At 56.1% G+C, this 11,111-nt stretch overlaps 1 protein-coding gene across 2 annotated transcripts in view; it reads left to right on the forward strand.

Annotated features, from left to right (window-relative positions):
* Nucleotides 1-33: 33 nt before the first annotated feature.
* ARFGAP1 (ADP-ribosylation factor GTPase activating protein 1) overlaps nt 34-11,111 on the forward strand; it is a 16,807-nt gene continuing 5,729 nt past the window's right edge. Inside the window, exons 1-9 of one of the 2 annotated variants that reach the window (XM_011992401.1) lie at nt 34-239; nt 3,050-3,113; nt 3,563-3,672; nt 3,952-4,123; nt 4,660-4,760; nt 5,649-5,735; nt 6,315-6,411; nt 8,772-8,828; nt 10,376-10,408. In XM_011992401.1, the coding sequence (XP_011847791.1) occupies nt 3,054-3,113; nt 3,563-3,672; nt 3,952-4,123; nt 4,660-4,760; nt 5,649-5,735; nt 6,315-6,411; nt 8,772-8,828; nt 10,376-10,408 (717 nt within the window). In that variant the 5' untranslated portion in view covers nt 34-239; nt 3,050-3,053. Of the gene's footprint in view, nt 240-3,049; nt 3,114-3,562; nt 3,673-3,951; nt 4,124-4,659; nt 4,761-5,648; nt 5,736-6,314; nt 6,412-8,771; nt 8,829-10,375; nt 10,409-11,111 lie in introns of those variants that run through there. The other variant, XM_011992402.1, reaches the window with a different exon arrangement.

An 11,111-nucleotide genomic window follows, 5' to 3' on the forward strand; every position in this document is an offset into this window, starting at 1 on the left:
CCTCGTGCCCCCTTCCCTCCGAAGCTGCCCTCCACCCGCACCCCGGCTCTGGAATTTCCCACCGGTTACGGGAGTCCGGAGGGTCCTGCCCACCCACGTCGCTTCCCGGGGCGCGAGCAGGACCCTGCCCCGTCTCCTTCAACACCCTCTTCCCGAGCTCCTTCGGACACAGGACTCGGCCTGGACACATCCCAGTCAGGTGGCCTCTGAAGCCCGGTGGAGCTTCCACCCGCTAAGAAGTGAGGGTCCTGCCCAGCAGGTGTTGGTGAGCCCAGTCTCATCAGAAATGGCAGCCTCAGCTCGCTTGGTTTTCCTGCTTACCCTTTGACGTGGATGACTGTCTTGAGGGAGAAAAAGAAACCAGGAAGGGGCTTTTAAAACTTCTCAGTTTATGTGTGTTTAGAAGACCTGTGCTGCTTGCCTGTTCTTTTAAACAGTTTTAGTTACAGCCCACCAATTCTGAGAAGTAATTCTGCTCATTTTTTGCAGGTCTAATATTCCTGTCATGCTCTGCTGATTATAGCACCAAAGTTCGGCTGTAAAGTGGCCCAGGGAATTGAAGCCCTTAGCTTTGTTTTGGCGTCCCTTTCTGGGACCATGTCCTTGTCAAAGTTCAGAAGTAATCCGTGCTTTAGCGAAAGGGCTCTTCTTCTTAGACGTGGGTAGTTGAGGCGCTTCAGACAGTTTCTGGGAACGACTGCTAGTATTTCTGCCGGTCACTGTGTTACAGCCCTAGGGTCTAAACAGTGTTCTTAAATATCCCTTTTGATCTCACGTACTGAGAATGTTCCAACTTATGGATCCTGAGTTTTGAAGTCTCCGGAGCTTACCGAACTAACACAGAGTGTCCTCACTGGGTTTGACGTTTGCTGAAGTCACATCCACTTGCAGAAGGAGGTATATTTTTGCATCTTGGTTTCAAGTGTGAAGAGTTTTGGATTATTTTTCAAGATAAACCATATTTGTGCTTTGAAGGTTAGAAGGTATTTGCTTCCGTGTTATTAACTTTAACATTTCAGGGAACTAGGGCTCTTGAATATCCACAATGAGTCACCTAGAGGAGTTCCTTTTAAATCCAAGCTGAGTCCTTTCCTTTTTGCACGTTTTCTTCCTCCGGTGGTTCTGCGAGTATCCTGTATGTTTTACAGTTAGAAATTCAAGCCATCTCCTCATGGTTCTGACTTTTGTTTGCTTGTGTCTGTTGACCAAGACATAAGCCCCTGAGGGCAGGCATGGTGCTGTGGAAAGAGTTCAGGACTGAGTGTGGAGACCTGGATTGGTCTCGTCCTGCTTTGGCGGCTCGGCTCACCTCCCCTCCGTGGGCCGTGGCTTCTGCGTGTGCAGTAGTTCTGCCAGGGCCGTCGGGGGCTGCTGTACAGGAATGTGTCCCGAGGACCCTGTAAGCTCAGCCTCGCTCCCCGCCTGCCAGGGCGTCTCTCCACACAGGTTCTCCCTCTTCCGTCCTCAGTCGGCTGTACCGGTGGATGCTCAGTTTGATGACGGTATCCGCCTGAATGAGTCATGCTGGGGTCCGAGTCCTGCGATCAGGAGTGAGCATTCACTGCCTCATGATCTGTGGTTCTTGGACACTCTCACACAAGGCACAGAGAATTATGGAGCAGAAGGGAGCCCAGGGTGAACTTTTGATTTTGTTTTTATGAACTGCAGAAAACAGGTGTTTATTTCCTGACTTTGAATGGGTTTAAAGTGGGCACTGGTCAATATTAGGAGTCATGGGCTTCAGAATTCAGAAACTTTGGCTGTGTGGAGTTGGGACCCCCCCAGTGAATACCTTGTTTCTGGATACTGAAGATTAGAAATGAAATATAGGACACAGGGGTTTTTAAAAAATTTTTTAATTTTTTTAAAGCTTCACCTCAGTGTAAAGTTCCTCCTACAACGTTAGTGGGAAAGCTGGTCTACACGGTCCTCTTTAACACAGTGAAGGAGGGAAGGGCTGGTGCTGGGAAGGTCCCATGGCTTACAGAGTTCTGCGTGTTCTCCGTGTAGTGAGAGGTAGAGGGAACAGCACACGGCTCCATTCGTATTGAGAGGTGGGTGAGCCTCAGAGAAACAGTGCACTGAGGCGTGGGCTGGTGGGGATCCAGGTCTTCTGCCTCCAGGCTGGACTGTCTTCTACAGTTTGCTCGGTGCTGTTGTGTGCAGGACCGCTGGGTCATTCTCCTTTGACGCTGGGGTTGGTACCACCCCTTCCTCCTGCTTTTAGAATCTTAACTATGTCGATTTTCCTGGTCCTGAATTAGATGGGCCATCAGTTGAAGTTGTACTTTGCTAAAGCTAGGAGAGCTACAGAGACATCAATAGGTTTTCTCTTCACCCTAAACCTTGTTGCTACTGTCCCACTAGGGTCCCTGTGAGTCACCGTGGCGGGGCTGATGGTCTGAAGCCACTCTCCTTGTCCTGCAGCAGCCACACTGTTGCCCCCATGCCTCAGAATGGCCCCAGAAGGCCCTACCTGCAGGTCCCCCAGCAGGCTGGACTTTCCACACACTCCAGGCAGGGTACCGCTTCTGCCCCGACACGGGCAGGAGCCTCCCTGCACTGCGTTGGGGATGTGGTGGGGAGGGTGGAGCGCTGAGTCCCTGGGCTCCCTGTCGTTGGCAGTGATCAGCGCAAGTGTGGTGTGTCGCCTTTTAGGTGGAAAATCGAATTTAGCAGCCAGTCTGTGTGTGTTGTTAAAGACTACCCCTTGCTGTGAATTTCACCATTAGAAGACAGGGCTTTCTGTAAATGATGCGGTCTTGGTGGTGGATAACCGTAAGCAAAGTGGCACCAGTAATTACGTGGTATTCCTGGCCATCGCCCTGGCCACAGCCTGGGAGCCTCCTGGGGGTATGGGGAGCAGAGTCCTTCAGTACGTGGTCCTCTTGGCCGCTGCAGCGGGCGGCCCTGTGACCAGGGCTTCCCAGCAGCTCAGCAGATGGCCTCTCAGGTTTTCTGTTGTGTGGGGTTTTTGGACAGATGTTATTTTCTTTTTTGTAGAGTAGCCTGTTTGTAAGTTTAACGTGTTTGTTTTTCTCCTTTGCAGCATCATGGCCAGCCCCAGAACCAGGAAGGTTCTTAAAGAAGTCAGGGTGCAGGATGAGAACAACGTAAGCCTCTGCCTCCCACCCCGCCCCAAGCCTTGGTCAGGGTCAGCGAGTCTCGGGAAGTTGTGCTCTGAGCCCGTGGTTCTGAGACCCTCCTGGAGTCGATGGTGGTTGGCATCCTCTGGACGTGTGTGACTCGTGCTGGCTGGTGGCCTGGGTGGCCGGCTCTTAGAGTGGTGCCATTTCTGGCGCTCATCAGTGCTGGCTGTTGGGGGTGGGGGCTCCTCCACATTCCTCAGGCCACATCGCTCTAAGGACAGGTCCGCCTCATCTTCCCATCTGAACATTTTATTACATGGGAGGCTCTTTCCCCTCACGCCCTGCCCTGACCCACGCCCCCTGCCACCCTGGGCAGCCCTCTGCATTTGCTTCTTGAGGCCACCTGTCGGATCTTTGGGGTCCCTGGGCTTTGCCCTGAGCCACCTGGTGAGTCACTTGTGGCCCCTTTGCAGGTTTGTTTTGAGTGTGGCGCATTCAATCCTCAGTGGGTCAGTGTGACCTATGGCATCTGGATCTGCCTGGAATGTTCGGGGAGACACCGTGGGCTTGGGGTGCACCTCAGGTCAGTGTCCTACCACTCCGGCTCTGCGGAGAGCCTGCGGCCATCCCAGCGTCTGTTTCTGACACTGGAGGTGCTGACGCCGGGGAAGCTTGGAGGCCGTCTCCCATTGAGTTGCCAGTGTCCACTCCAGTGACGCCATGGCACAGGGTTCCAGCTGCTGGCCACTCGGCCTCCCTGCGGCTGCTGCTTGCTGTGTCTAATCCTCAGGACGATGCTGGGTGGAGGGTGTCCCTGGGTGTCCCCGGTGCTGGTTGATTTGCTCAATCCTCTGGTTTCCAGCTTTGTGCGCTCTGTTACTATGGACAAGTGGAAGGACATTGAGCTTGAGAAGATGAAAGCTGGCGGGAATGCTAAGTTCCGAGAGTTCCTGGAGTCTCAGGAGGACTATGATCCCGGCTGGTCCTTGCAGGAGAAGTACAACAGCAGAGCCGCGGCCCTCTTTAGGGATAAGGTAGAGATGGGCCCGACTCACTCTTGCCCTTGGTGCGGGGCTGCTCTGCCTTTAGTGGTTCTGGAGTTGGTTCTTTTGCTGGTTCTGACACACCCACTGGGCCACACATAGTCCGGGACAGAAAGGAATGTCGTGGTCCTTGCTGCCCCGCCCAGAGGGGAGGCAAATGGCTTGTGGGAGAGATGGACCTTCCCCACCTCCAGGGGAGAAAGTAGCTGTGACCGTTTACTGCCTCTGTGACGTGTTGGGCACAGTGTTTCTAAGAAGTTTGGAGGCCAAATGGGTGGGTCCCCCTGCGTTTGAAGTTGGAGCTGCACCAACTAGGAGCTCCCCAGCTCCGTTGTTCATGTAAAGGGAGCCCTGGCCTCGTCCACGCCTGGTCTGTGCACCTGAGCAGGGGCCGTCGAGGGGGGCCAGGAGGGGGCTGCGGGTGTGGGTGCTCCAGGTGGGCCGAGGGGGCTGCTCTAGAGTCAGCGGTGCCCAAGAGTGTCACCAGGCACCTTTATGCTCTCTGATGCCCCGTGTCTCCTTGTCAGGTGGCCGCTCTGGCCGAAGGTAGAGAGTGGTCTCTGGAGTCATCACCTGCCCAGAACTGGACCCCACCTCAGCCCAGGACCCTGCCGTTCACGGCACACCGGTAGCTGCTCCTCATGGGGCCTCAGTGCAGTTTCCACTGGGCCCTGATCTTAGTCGACTGGGTTACCCCACAGAATTCCCTTCTTTGCTGTTGTGACAGCTCTTTTCCCAGAAGTCAGTGGGAAAAACAGATTTTTTAAATTGCCAAAACAATTCAAGCTTTTCGTAAATTTCAACCCATAAAGCTGTCTCAAAGAGTGCCCCAGGTAAGCTCTGCACGCCTTCCAGATGTGCACACAGCCGTGTGCGCCGCGGCGCTGTGGGAATTCACGTCTGCACACAGCCGCGTGCGCCGTGGAGCTGTGGGATTCACGTTTGCACACAGCCGTGTGCGCCGTGGCGCTGTGGGATTCACGACTCCGTCTGCCCACAGAGGTGCTGTCTCCCCTTCCCCAGAGTTGCCCATCTACCTGTGGCACTGGCCCTGCCACCCTTGAACTGACCCCTGTCATGGATGCATCCCACGTCCCACTGCAGGGAACGTCCCCGGTGAGGTGACTGGGTAGCACGAGGCCTCCCCACCTCACCCGGAGCCCCAGAGCCCCGCCAGCCAGGTGTTTCTGGCAGAAGGCTTTGCACTTCGGGCAACTCCAGCTTGATTCCAGGCCCTCGGTCCTCTTGCCCCACCTCTTGCCTCTGCCTCCTGCTGACGGGGAGAGTGCAGAGCCCACTGCGGAGGCCTCTCGTGTTGCCCATGAGGCTGGCATTGCTGGGTTTCAGCACCCGAGCCTGAACATCCGCCCAGAGCTGAAGGCCACCCTGGCCTCAGGTGCTCTTGGGTGACGTGAAGGCGCTGCCCACGTAGGCCACATGGTTCTGGGGGTGCTGCTGGGGTTCCCTCAGACTTCACCCAGTTTTGACCTCACCAGCCTTTGATTCTTGGTTTCAGAGCTTCTGGCCAGCCGCAGAGTGTGACCGCCTCCTCGGACAAGGCTTTCGAAGACTGGCTGAATGATGACCTTGGCTCCTATCAAGGGTAAGGACTTGAGAGCTGGGGATGCCTGGGGAAGGCCAGACCCACGGGGTTCAGTCTGCTGGGTAGGGCTGCTTCCCTCGGGGCCTCCCGTGTGCAGTGGGTGTGGGACCCGTACGTGCCGGTGCAGGGTCTGACTGCAGTGAGCCCCGGCTGCCCACCCGGGTGTGGATTGGGGGTCTTGGGTGTAGAGAAGAGCTAACACTTAGAAGAAAAGCATAACACATTTTCTGCTTGGAATTTGCTGGACCTATACGTGAATTTTTAATCCCCAAAGCTGTCATTATTAAGTTGTTTTGATCCTTCTTCCAGTACTTTTGTGACTGGGTTTGGGGACTTGCCAGGGACCCTCTCTGGTGATGTGGCAGGAGGGTCTTTTTAAATGAGCAGGAAGCACGTCTGTCTGCTGCTGGGGAGCTGCCAAGGCTCCTGCTGCTACGGGAGGCAGCGTGCACGTCCTGTGCGTGGGGACGCTGGCACATCCCTCAGAGCCTCAGCCTCACCTCTGTTCAGGGCCCCATACCTTCAGGAGGAGCAGGGTTCACGCCGGCATCTTCAGCCTCTTGTCCGCTTTGTTTTCAGAGCCCAGGGGAATCGCTATGTGGGGTTTGGGAACACGCCACCGCCTCAGAAGAAAGAAGATGACTTCCTCAACAACGCCATGTCCTCCCTGTACTCGGTGAGGACTTGTGGGCCCTGCAGAGCATCTCCCATGGGCAGACCCGGACTGAGGGCACGCCGGGCCGTCGGGGGCAGTGTGGCAGTCCTGGAACACGTGCTCTTTGCCTTGCTGTGATCTAAGGACCCCTCCCTTACCTTCAGTGACGTTTTCTTGCAAAAATGTGGCTTAAATTTTTCAGATCCCAAATTCAGTTACTTCTTTTTTTTTAAAAGACGGAGTCTTGCTTTGTCGCCCAGGCTGCAGACTGGAGTGCGGTGGCGCAATCTGGTTCACTGCAACCTCGGCCTCCCGGGTTCAAGTGATTCTCCTGCCTCAGCCTCCTGAGTAGCTGGGATTATAGGCACCCACTATCACGTCCAGCTAATTTTTGTATTTTTAGTAAAGATGGGGTTTCACCAGGTTGGCCAGGTTGGTTTCAAATTCCTGACTTCTGATGATCTGTCCACCTCAGCCTCCCAAGGTGCTGGGATGACAGGAGTGAGCCACCGCACCCAACCAACACTTACTTACTTCTGACACAAAATGTGTGTATTTCAAATCTAACAGCGGATGTTCTTCCAAGGAACCCAAGGGCTCTGACGGCAGCCACTTGGCCGTGTTCTCTGCAGAGGGAGTGCTGTGTGCAGTGGGAAGCTGGCTCTGTGCTTGGGGGTCTGGCCGTGCTGGGAAGCCGCTCGGGCGCTACCCAAGGTCACTCAGGGCCACCTCTGATCTGGGGGTGCCTGGAAGCTCCAGGTCAGATGTTCAGAGTAGGACACCCTGGGCTTGTTGCCATTTTCCTATTAACGGAAATACATGTTGTTTGATTTTCATTTTCCAAGGAAATTTTTACCGTCTTTAAAAAATGATTCTTGCAGGTGTGATGGCTCACGCCTGTAATCCCAGTACTTTGGGAGGTGGAGGTGGGCGGATCACCTGAGGTCAGGAGTTCGAGACCAGCCTGGCCAACATGGCGAAACCCCGTCTCTACTAAAAAATATAAAAATTAGCCAGGCAGGGTGGTATGTGCCTTGTAGCCCCAGCTACTAAGGAAGCTGAGGCAGGAGAATTGCTTGAACCCGGCAGGCAGAGGTTGCAGTGAGCCTAGATAGCACCATTGCACTCCAGCCTGGGCGACAGAGTACGACTCCGTGTCAAAAAAAAAGGAAGATTTTTATTCATCGCAGCATTATTGTCTGTGACACTAGCAACCTGAGACTCTGGCCACAGGGGCCGCGTGAATGGGAGCTTGTGCTGAGAGCCAAGGAAGGACTTGTTTATTTATTTATTTATTTATTTTGAGACGGGTCTTGCTCTTTTGCAAGGGCTGGAGTGCAGTGGCATATTTATAGCTCACTGCAGCCTCGAACCCTGGGTTCAAGCGATCCTCCCACCTGGGCCTCTTGAGTTGCTTAGCTTCCCAAAGTTCCAGTATTACAGGAATGCGCCACCATGCCTGGCCAGAAAGGATTTTTTAATACTAACATGACAAGATCTTCAAAGTATGTTAGCTAAAAATGAGCAGGTTTAAAACGGATGGCTTCATCTGCAAGGAGCCCTGCCATAGAGTCTTGGGAGTCCCCAAGTGTGTGTGGCTTCCAGTTGCTCGGGGTGGCCTGGCTGCACCTTGGGCCACTGACGGCCATGGTTGCTTTCTCTTGCAGTCATTGCTGCATCGTTAGGAAAGAAAAGTGCATTTTCCAGCCTGTGTGTGGCCGTTTTGCTGCCTTTTGCTGGGCATCTGCTTTCTGGGGAAGGCAGTTCAGCTTAGTGATCTCTCAAGTGAGGGTCCCTTTGTGTTTCCTTTAGGAGGAAGAGGATGAGTTGTGATTGAAATGAGACATTTATTTTTCTAAATAGCTTTAATTATCTCGGGAGACTCAGGAGGAAACCCTGAGCATAGATGAAGGAGAGCAGGTTACGGCGGTCGTGACCCCACACGCCTCACCTCTTTCTGTTCCTCTGGGGAGGCAGGCGGAAGCGCCAGCCATGGGGAGGAGAGCAGGTTAGAGCAGGTTACAGCGGTTGTGACCCCACATGCCTCACCTCTGCCTGTTCCTCTAGGGAGGCAGGAGGGAGCACTGGCCCTGGGGAGGGGTCCTGCCCTGCAGTGTGGGCTTGCTTCTTGAGGGTGGTGGGATCCACAGGAGGCTGGATTGCACCGTGTTGGGAGCACTGCAGTTGGCGAGGTTGGGGTAGAGGGCGCGTGTCTGTTGTGCCCTGGGTCCAGTTGTACTCCTCCAGCAGCCTGGCGAAGCAGGCGCTGTGGGGTCAGGACGGGGCGGGGGCCTGGTCCTCATCCTTGCTGAGATGCTCTGCTCAGCACCGGGTTCCTGGGTCCCAGTCCTGATGCAGCTGCTCTTTGTCGCCTTCCTCAGGGCTGGAGCAGCTTCACCACTGGAGCCAGCCGGTTTGCCTCAGCAGCCAAGGAGGGCGTAAGTCACTGTCCCCACCAGGCCCTCAGGACACCGGCCGCTTGCTGGTCTGTGGGGGCCGCTGCCTCTCAGAGCGTAGGAGGGGGCTGTTCCCGCCACATTGCTCCCCTCCTCATGCCAGGGTGGCTGCCTCATGTACCCGCTCAGGGCCTGCGGGGCCAAACTCGTTTGCTGTTCACTGGTAACTGGTGCAGGTGTGCAGCCATTGCGCTGGCCACCTCGTTCTGGGAGCTGCAGAAGGGATGTGGGACACAGAGGGTTTCTGGGTGCTCCAACCATGGGCTGTGCCAACGCAGTACCAGCCAGGGTGGTCCCAAGGCCTTGGAGGTTCTGCAGGAACACAGCAGCCCAGGCTGTCAGGAGCCGCTCCTGTGTCAGACCAGCTGCTGGCAAAGGGGTCCCGCCCTGATGAAAGTGAGGGAGATGTGAGCCCCATTGATTCCTAGACTCCACCCTAACCAAGCAGGGCAGGTCTCGGGCGCCCTGTGCCCTAGAGCTTCTGGGGCTCAAGTCATGTTTTGGTAGCGTTTTCTCTCTTTTGCCGCTCCTCAGCCTGAAATGGGGTGATTTGGGGCTTTCGTCAGGGCAGACAGTGGAGCATTAGGCAGAGACCCAAGAGCAGGCCTGGCATCAGGATGGGGCGTGGGCCCCCGGGGGCTGGGCTGTGGTGTGAAAGGAGAAGGGGAAGCCCAGAGCAGGGCAGCTGGGTGCCTGCAGCTGCCCAGACAAGCAGCCAAGGCACCCAGTTTAGGGCTCTTATGAGCGGAAGTCACGGTGCGCGCCTGTCAGATGTCCCCATGGTCACCCTGGCCCCGTGGCTTCCCCAGTCACAGTGCGCACCTGTCAGAGGTCCCCGTGGTCACTCTGGCCCCATGTCTTCCTTGGGAGAGGCAGGCCTGGGAGCGCCCTGGAAGGGGCAGCAGGCCAGGTGTCCAGCCTCCAGCTCTCATGGCCCCGTGACTTTGCCAAGTGTGAGGTTCTGGTTCCCGCCAGGGCCTCCGTTTTCCGTCACCACGGGAGGGCTGCGGCCTGGGGAGGCCCAGGTACCTTCCAGCCAGTGTCACGGCCAGGCCTTTTCTCCTCCCCCAGAGCGTAAAAGTGACCGAGGTGGCTGGACTGTGCTTGGCATGGAGCTGCCCCCGCAGCGGGGTAGATGAGCCTGGGGCAGTGGCGCCACCCATTGAAGACAGTGCTAGTGTGGCTTCCCCAGCCTGTCCTCTGCTCCAGCAGGTCCCCGCCCTGTCCTGAAGTCTGGAGGATGGGGTTGGCCCTGCTGTTCCCTGGCCTCGCACACTGCTCACACGTGCCCTCGCCCCAGTAGCTTGCTGGGCTGGCCTCCCTCCAGGGAGAAGCCAGCATTTGTGCCAATCCAGGCCCCACTGCAGCTCTTCTGGGCATCTCAGAGTTATAGTGCCCCCCACCTGAGAGCTGCTGGCAGCCCAGGGGCCATTGGGAGACAGTCCTGGACCTGAGTCTGTGGGCCCTGAGGAAGGAGGCCTGGCAGTCCGTGTTAAAGACCGTCAAGCCTTGTCTGTTTTTCATTGTAGGCTACAAAGTTTGGATCCCAAGCAAGTCAGAAGGTAACAGAGGAGAAGCTTCTGAACCCTGGTGCTTCTAAAACTATCCTGAGTCTCTGACGTCACGTGCAGTGCCTGAAGCTGCCTGGTTCCCTCTTCTCAGGCCACGAGCTCAGAGTGCAGGAGGGGCTGTGCCCACTGTGTTGCTCCCTCCTCATGCCGGAGTGGCTGCCTCACGTACCTGCTCAGGGCCTGCCGTGCCAAACTCGTTTCCTGTTCACTGGTAGCTGGTGCAGGTGTGCAGCCACTGCGCTGGCCACCTCGTTGGGAGCAGGACTGCGTGGCTTGGCAGATGACCCACACTCGCGGTGGCCGCTCAGCCGGAAGGGCTGTCGCGGGTGGTGCTGTGCCTGCAGCACGTAGGATGTGTCTGCATACTGAGGCAACGGAGGGTCCCTTTGCCCTGGCCAGGGCATCCCCCAGTTGTAGGCAGTGTGGCCTCAGGCCTTTGCATGTTTTTTTTTCTTTTTTTTTTTTTTTGAGACAGACTCTCGCTCTGTCACCCAGGCTGGAGTGCAGTGACCGGATCTCGGCTCACTGCAAGCTCTGCCTCCCGGGTTCACGCCATTCTCCTGCCTCAGCCTCTCAAGTAGCTGGGACTACAGGCGCCCGCCACCTCGCCTGGCTAGTTTTTTGTATTTTTTAGTAGAGACGGGGTTTCACTGTGTTAGCCAGGATGGTCTCGATCTCCTGACCTCGTGATCCG

The sequence above is a fragment of the Mandrillus leucophaeus genome, unplaced genomic scaffold, assembly GCF_000951045.1.
Source record: "Mandrillus leucophaeus isolate KB7577 unplaced genomic scaffold, Mleu.le_1.0 Scaffold41, whole genome shotgun sequence".
In the NCBI taxonomy this organism is placed as follows: Eukaryota; Metazoa; Chordata; class Mammalia; order Primates; family Cercopithecidae; genus Mandrillus; species Mandrillus leucophaeus.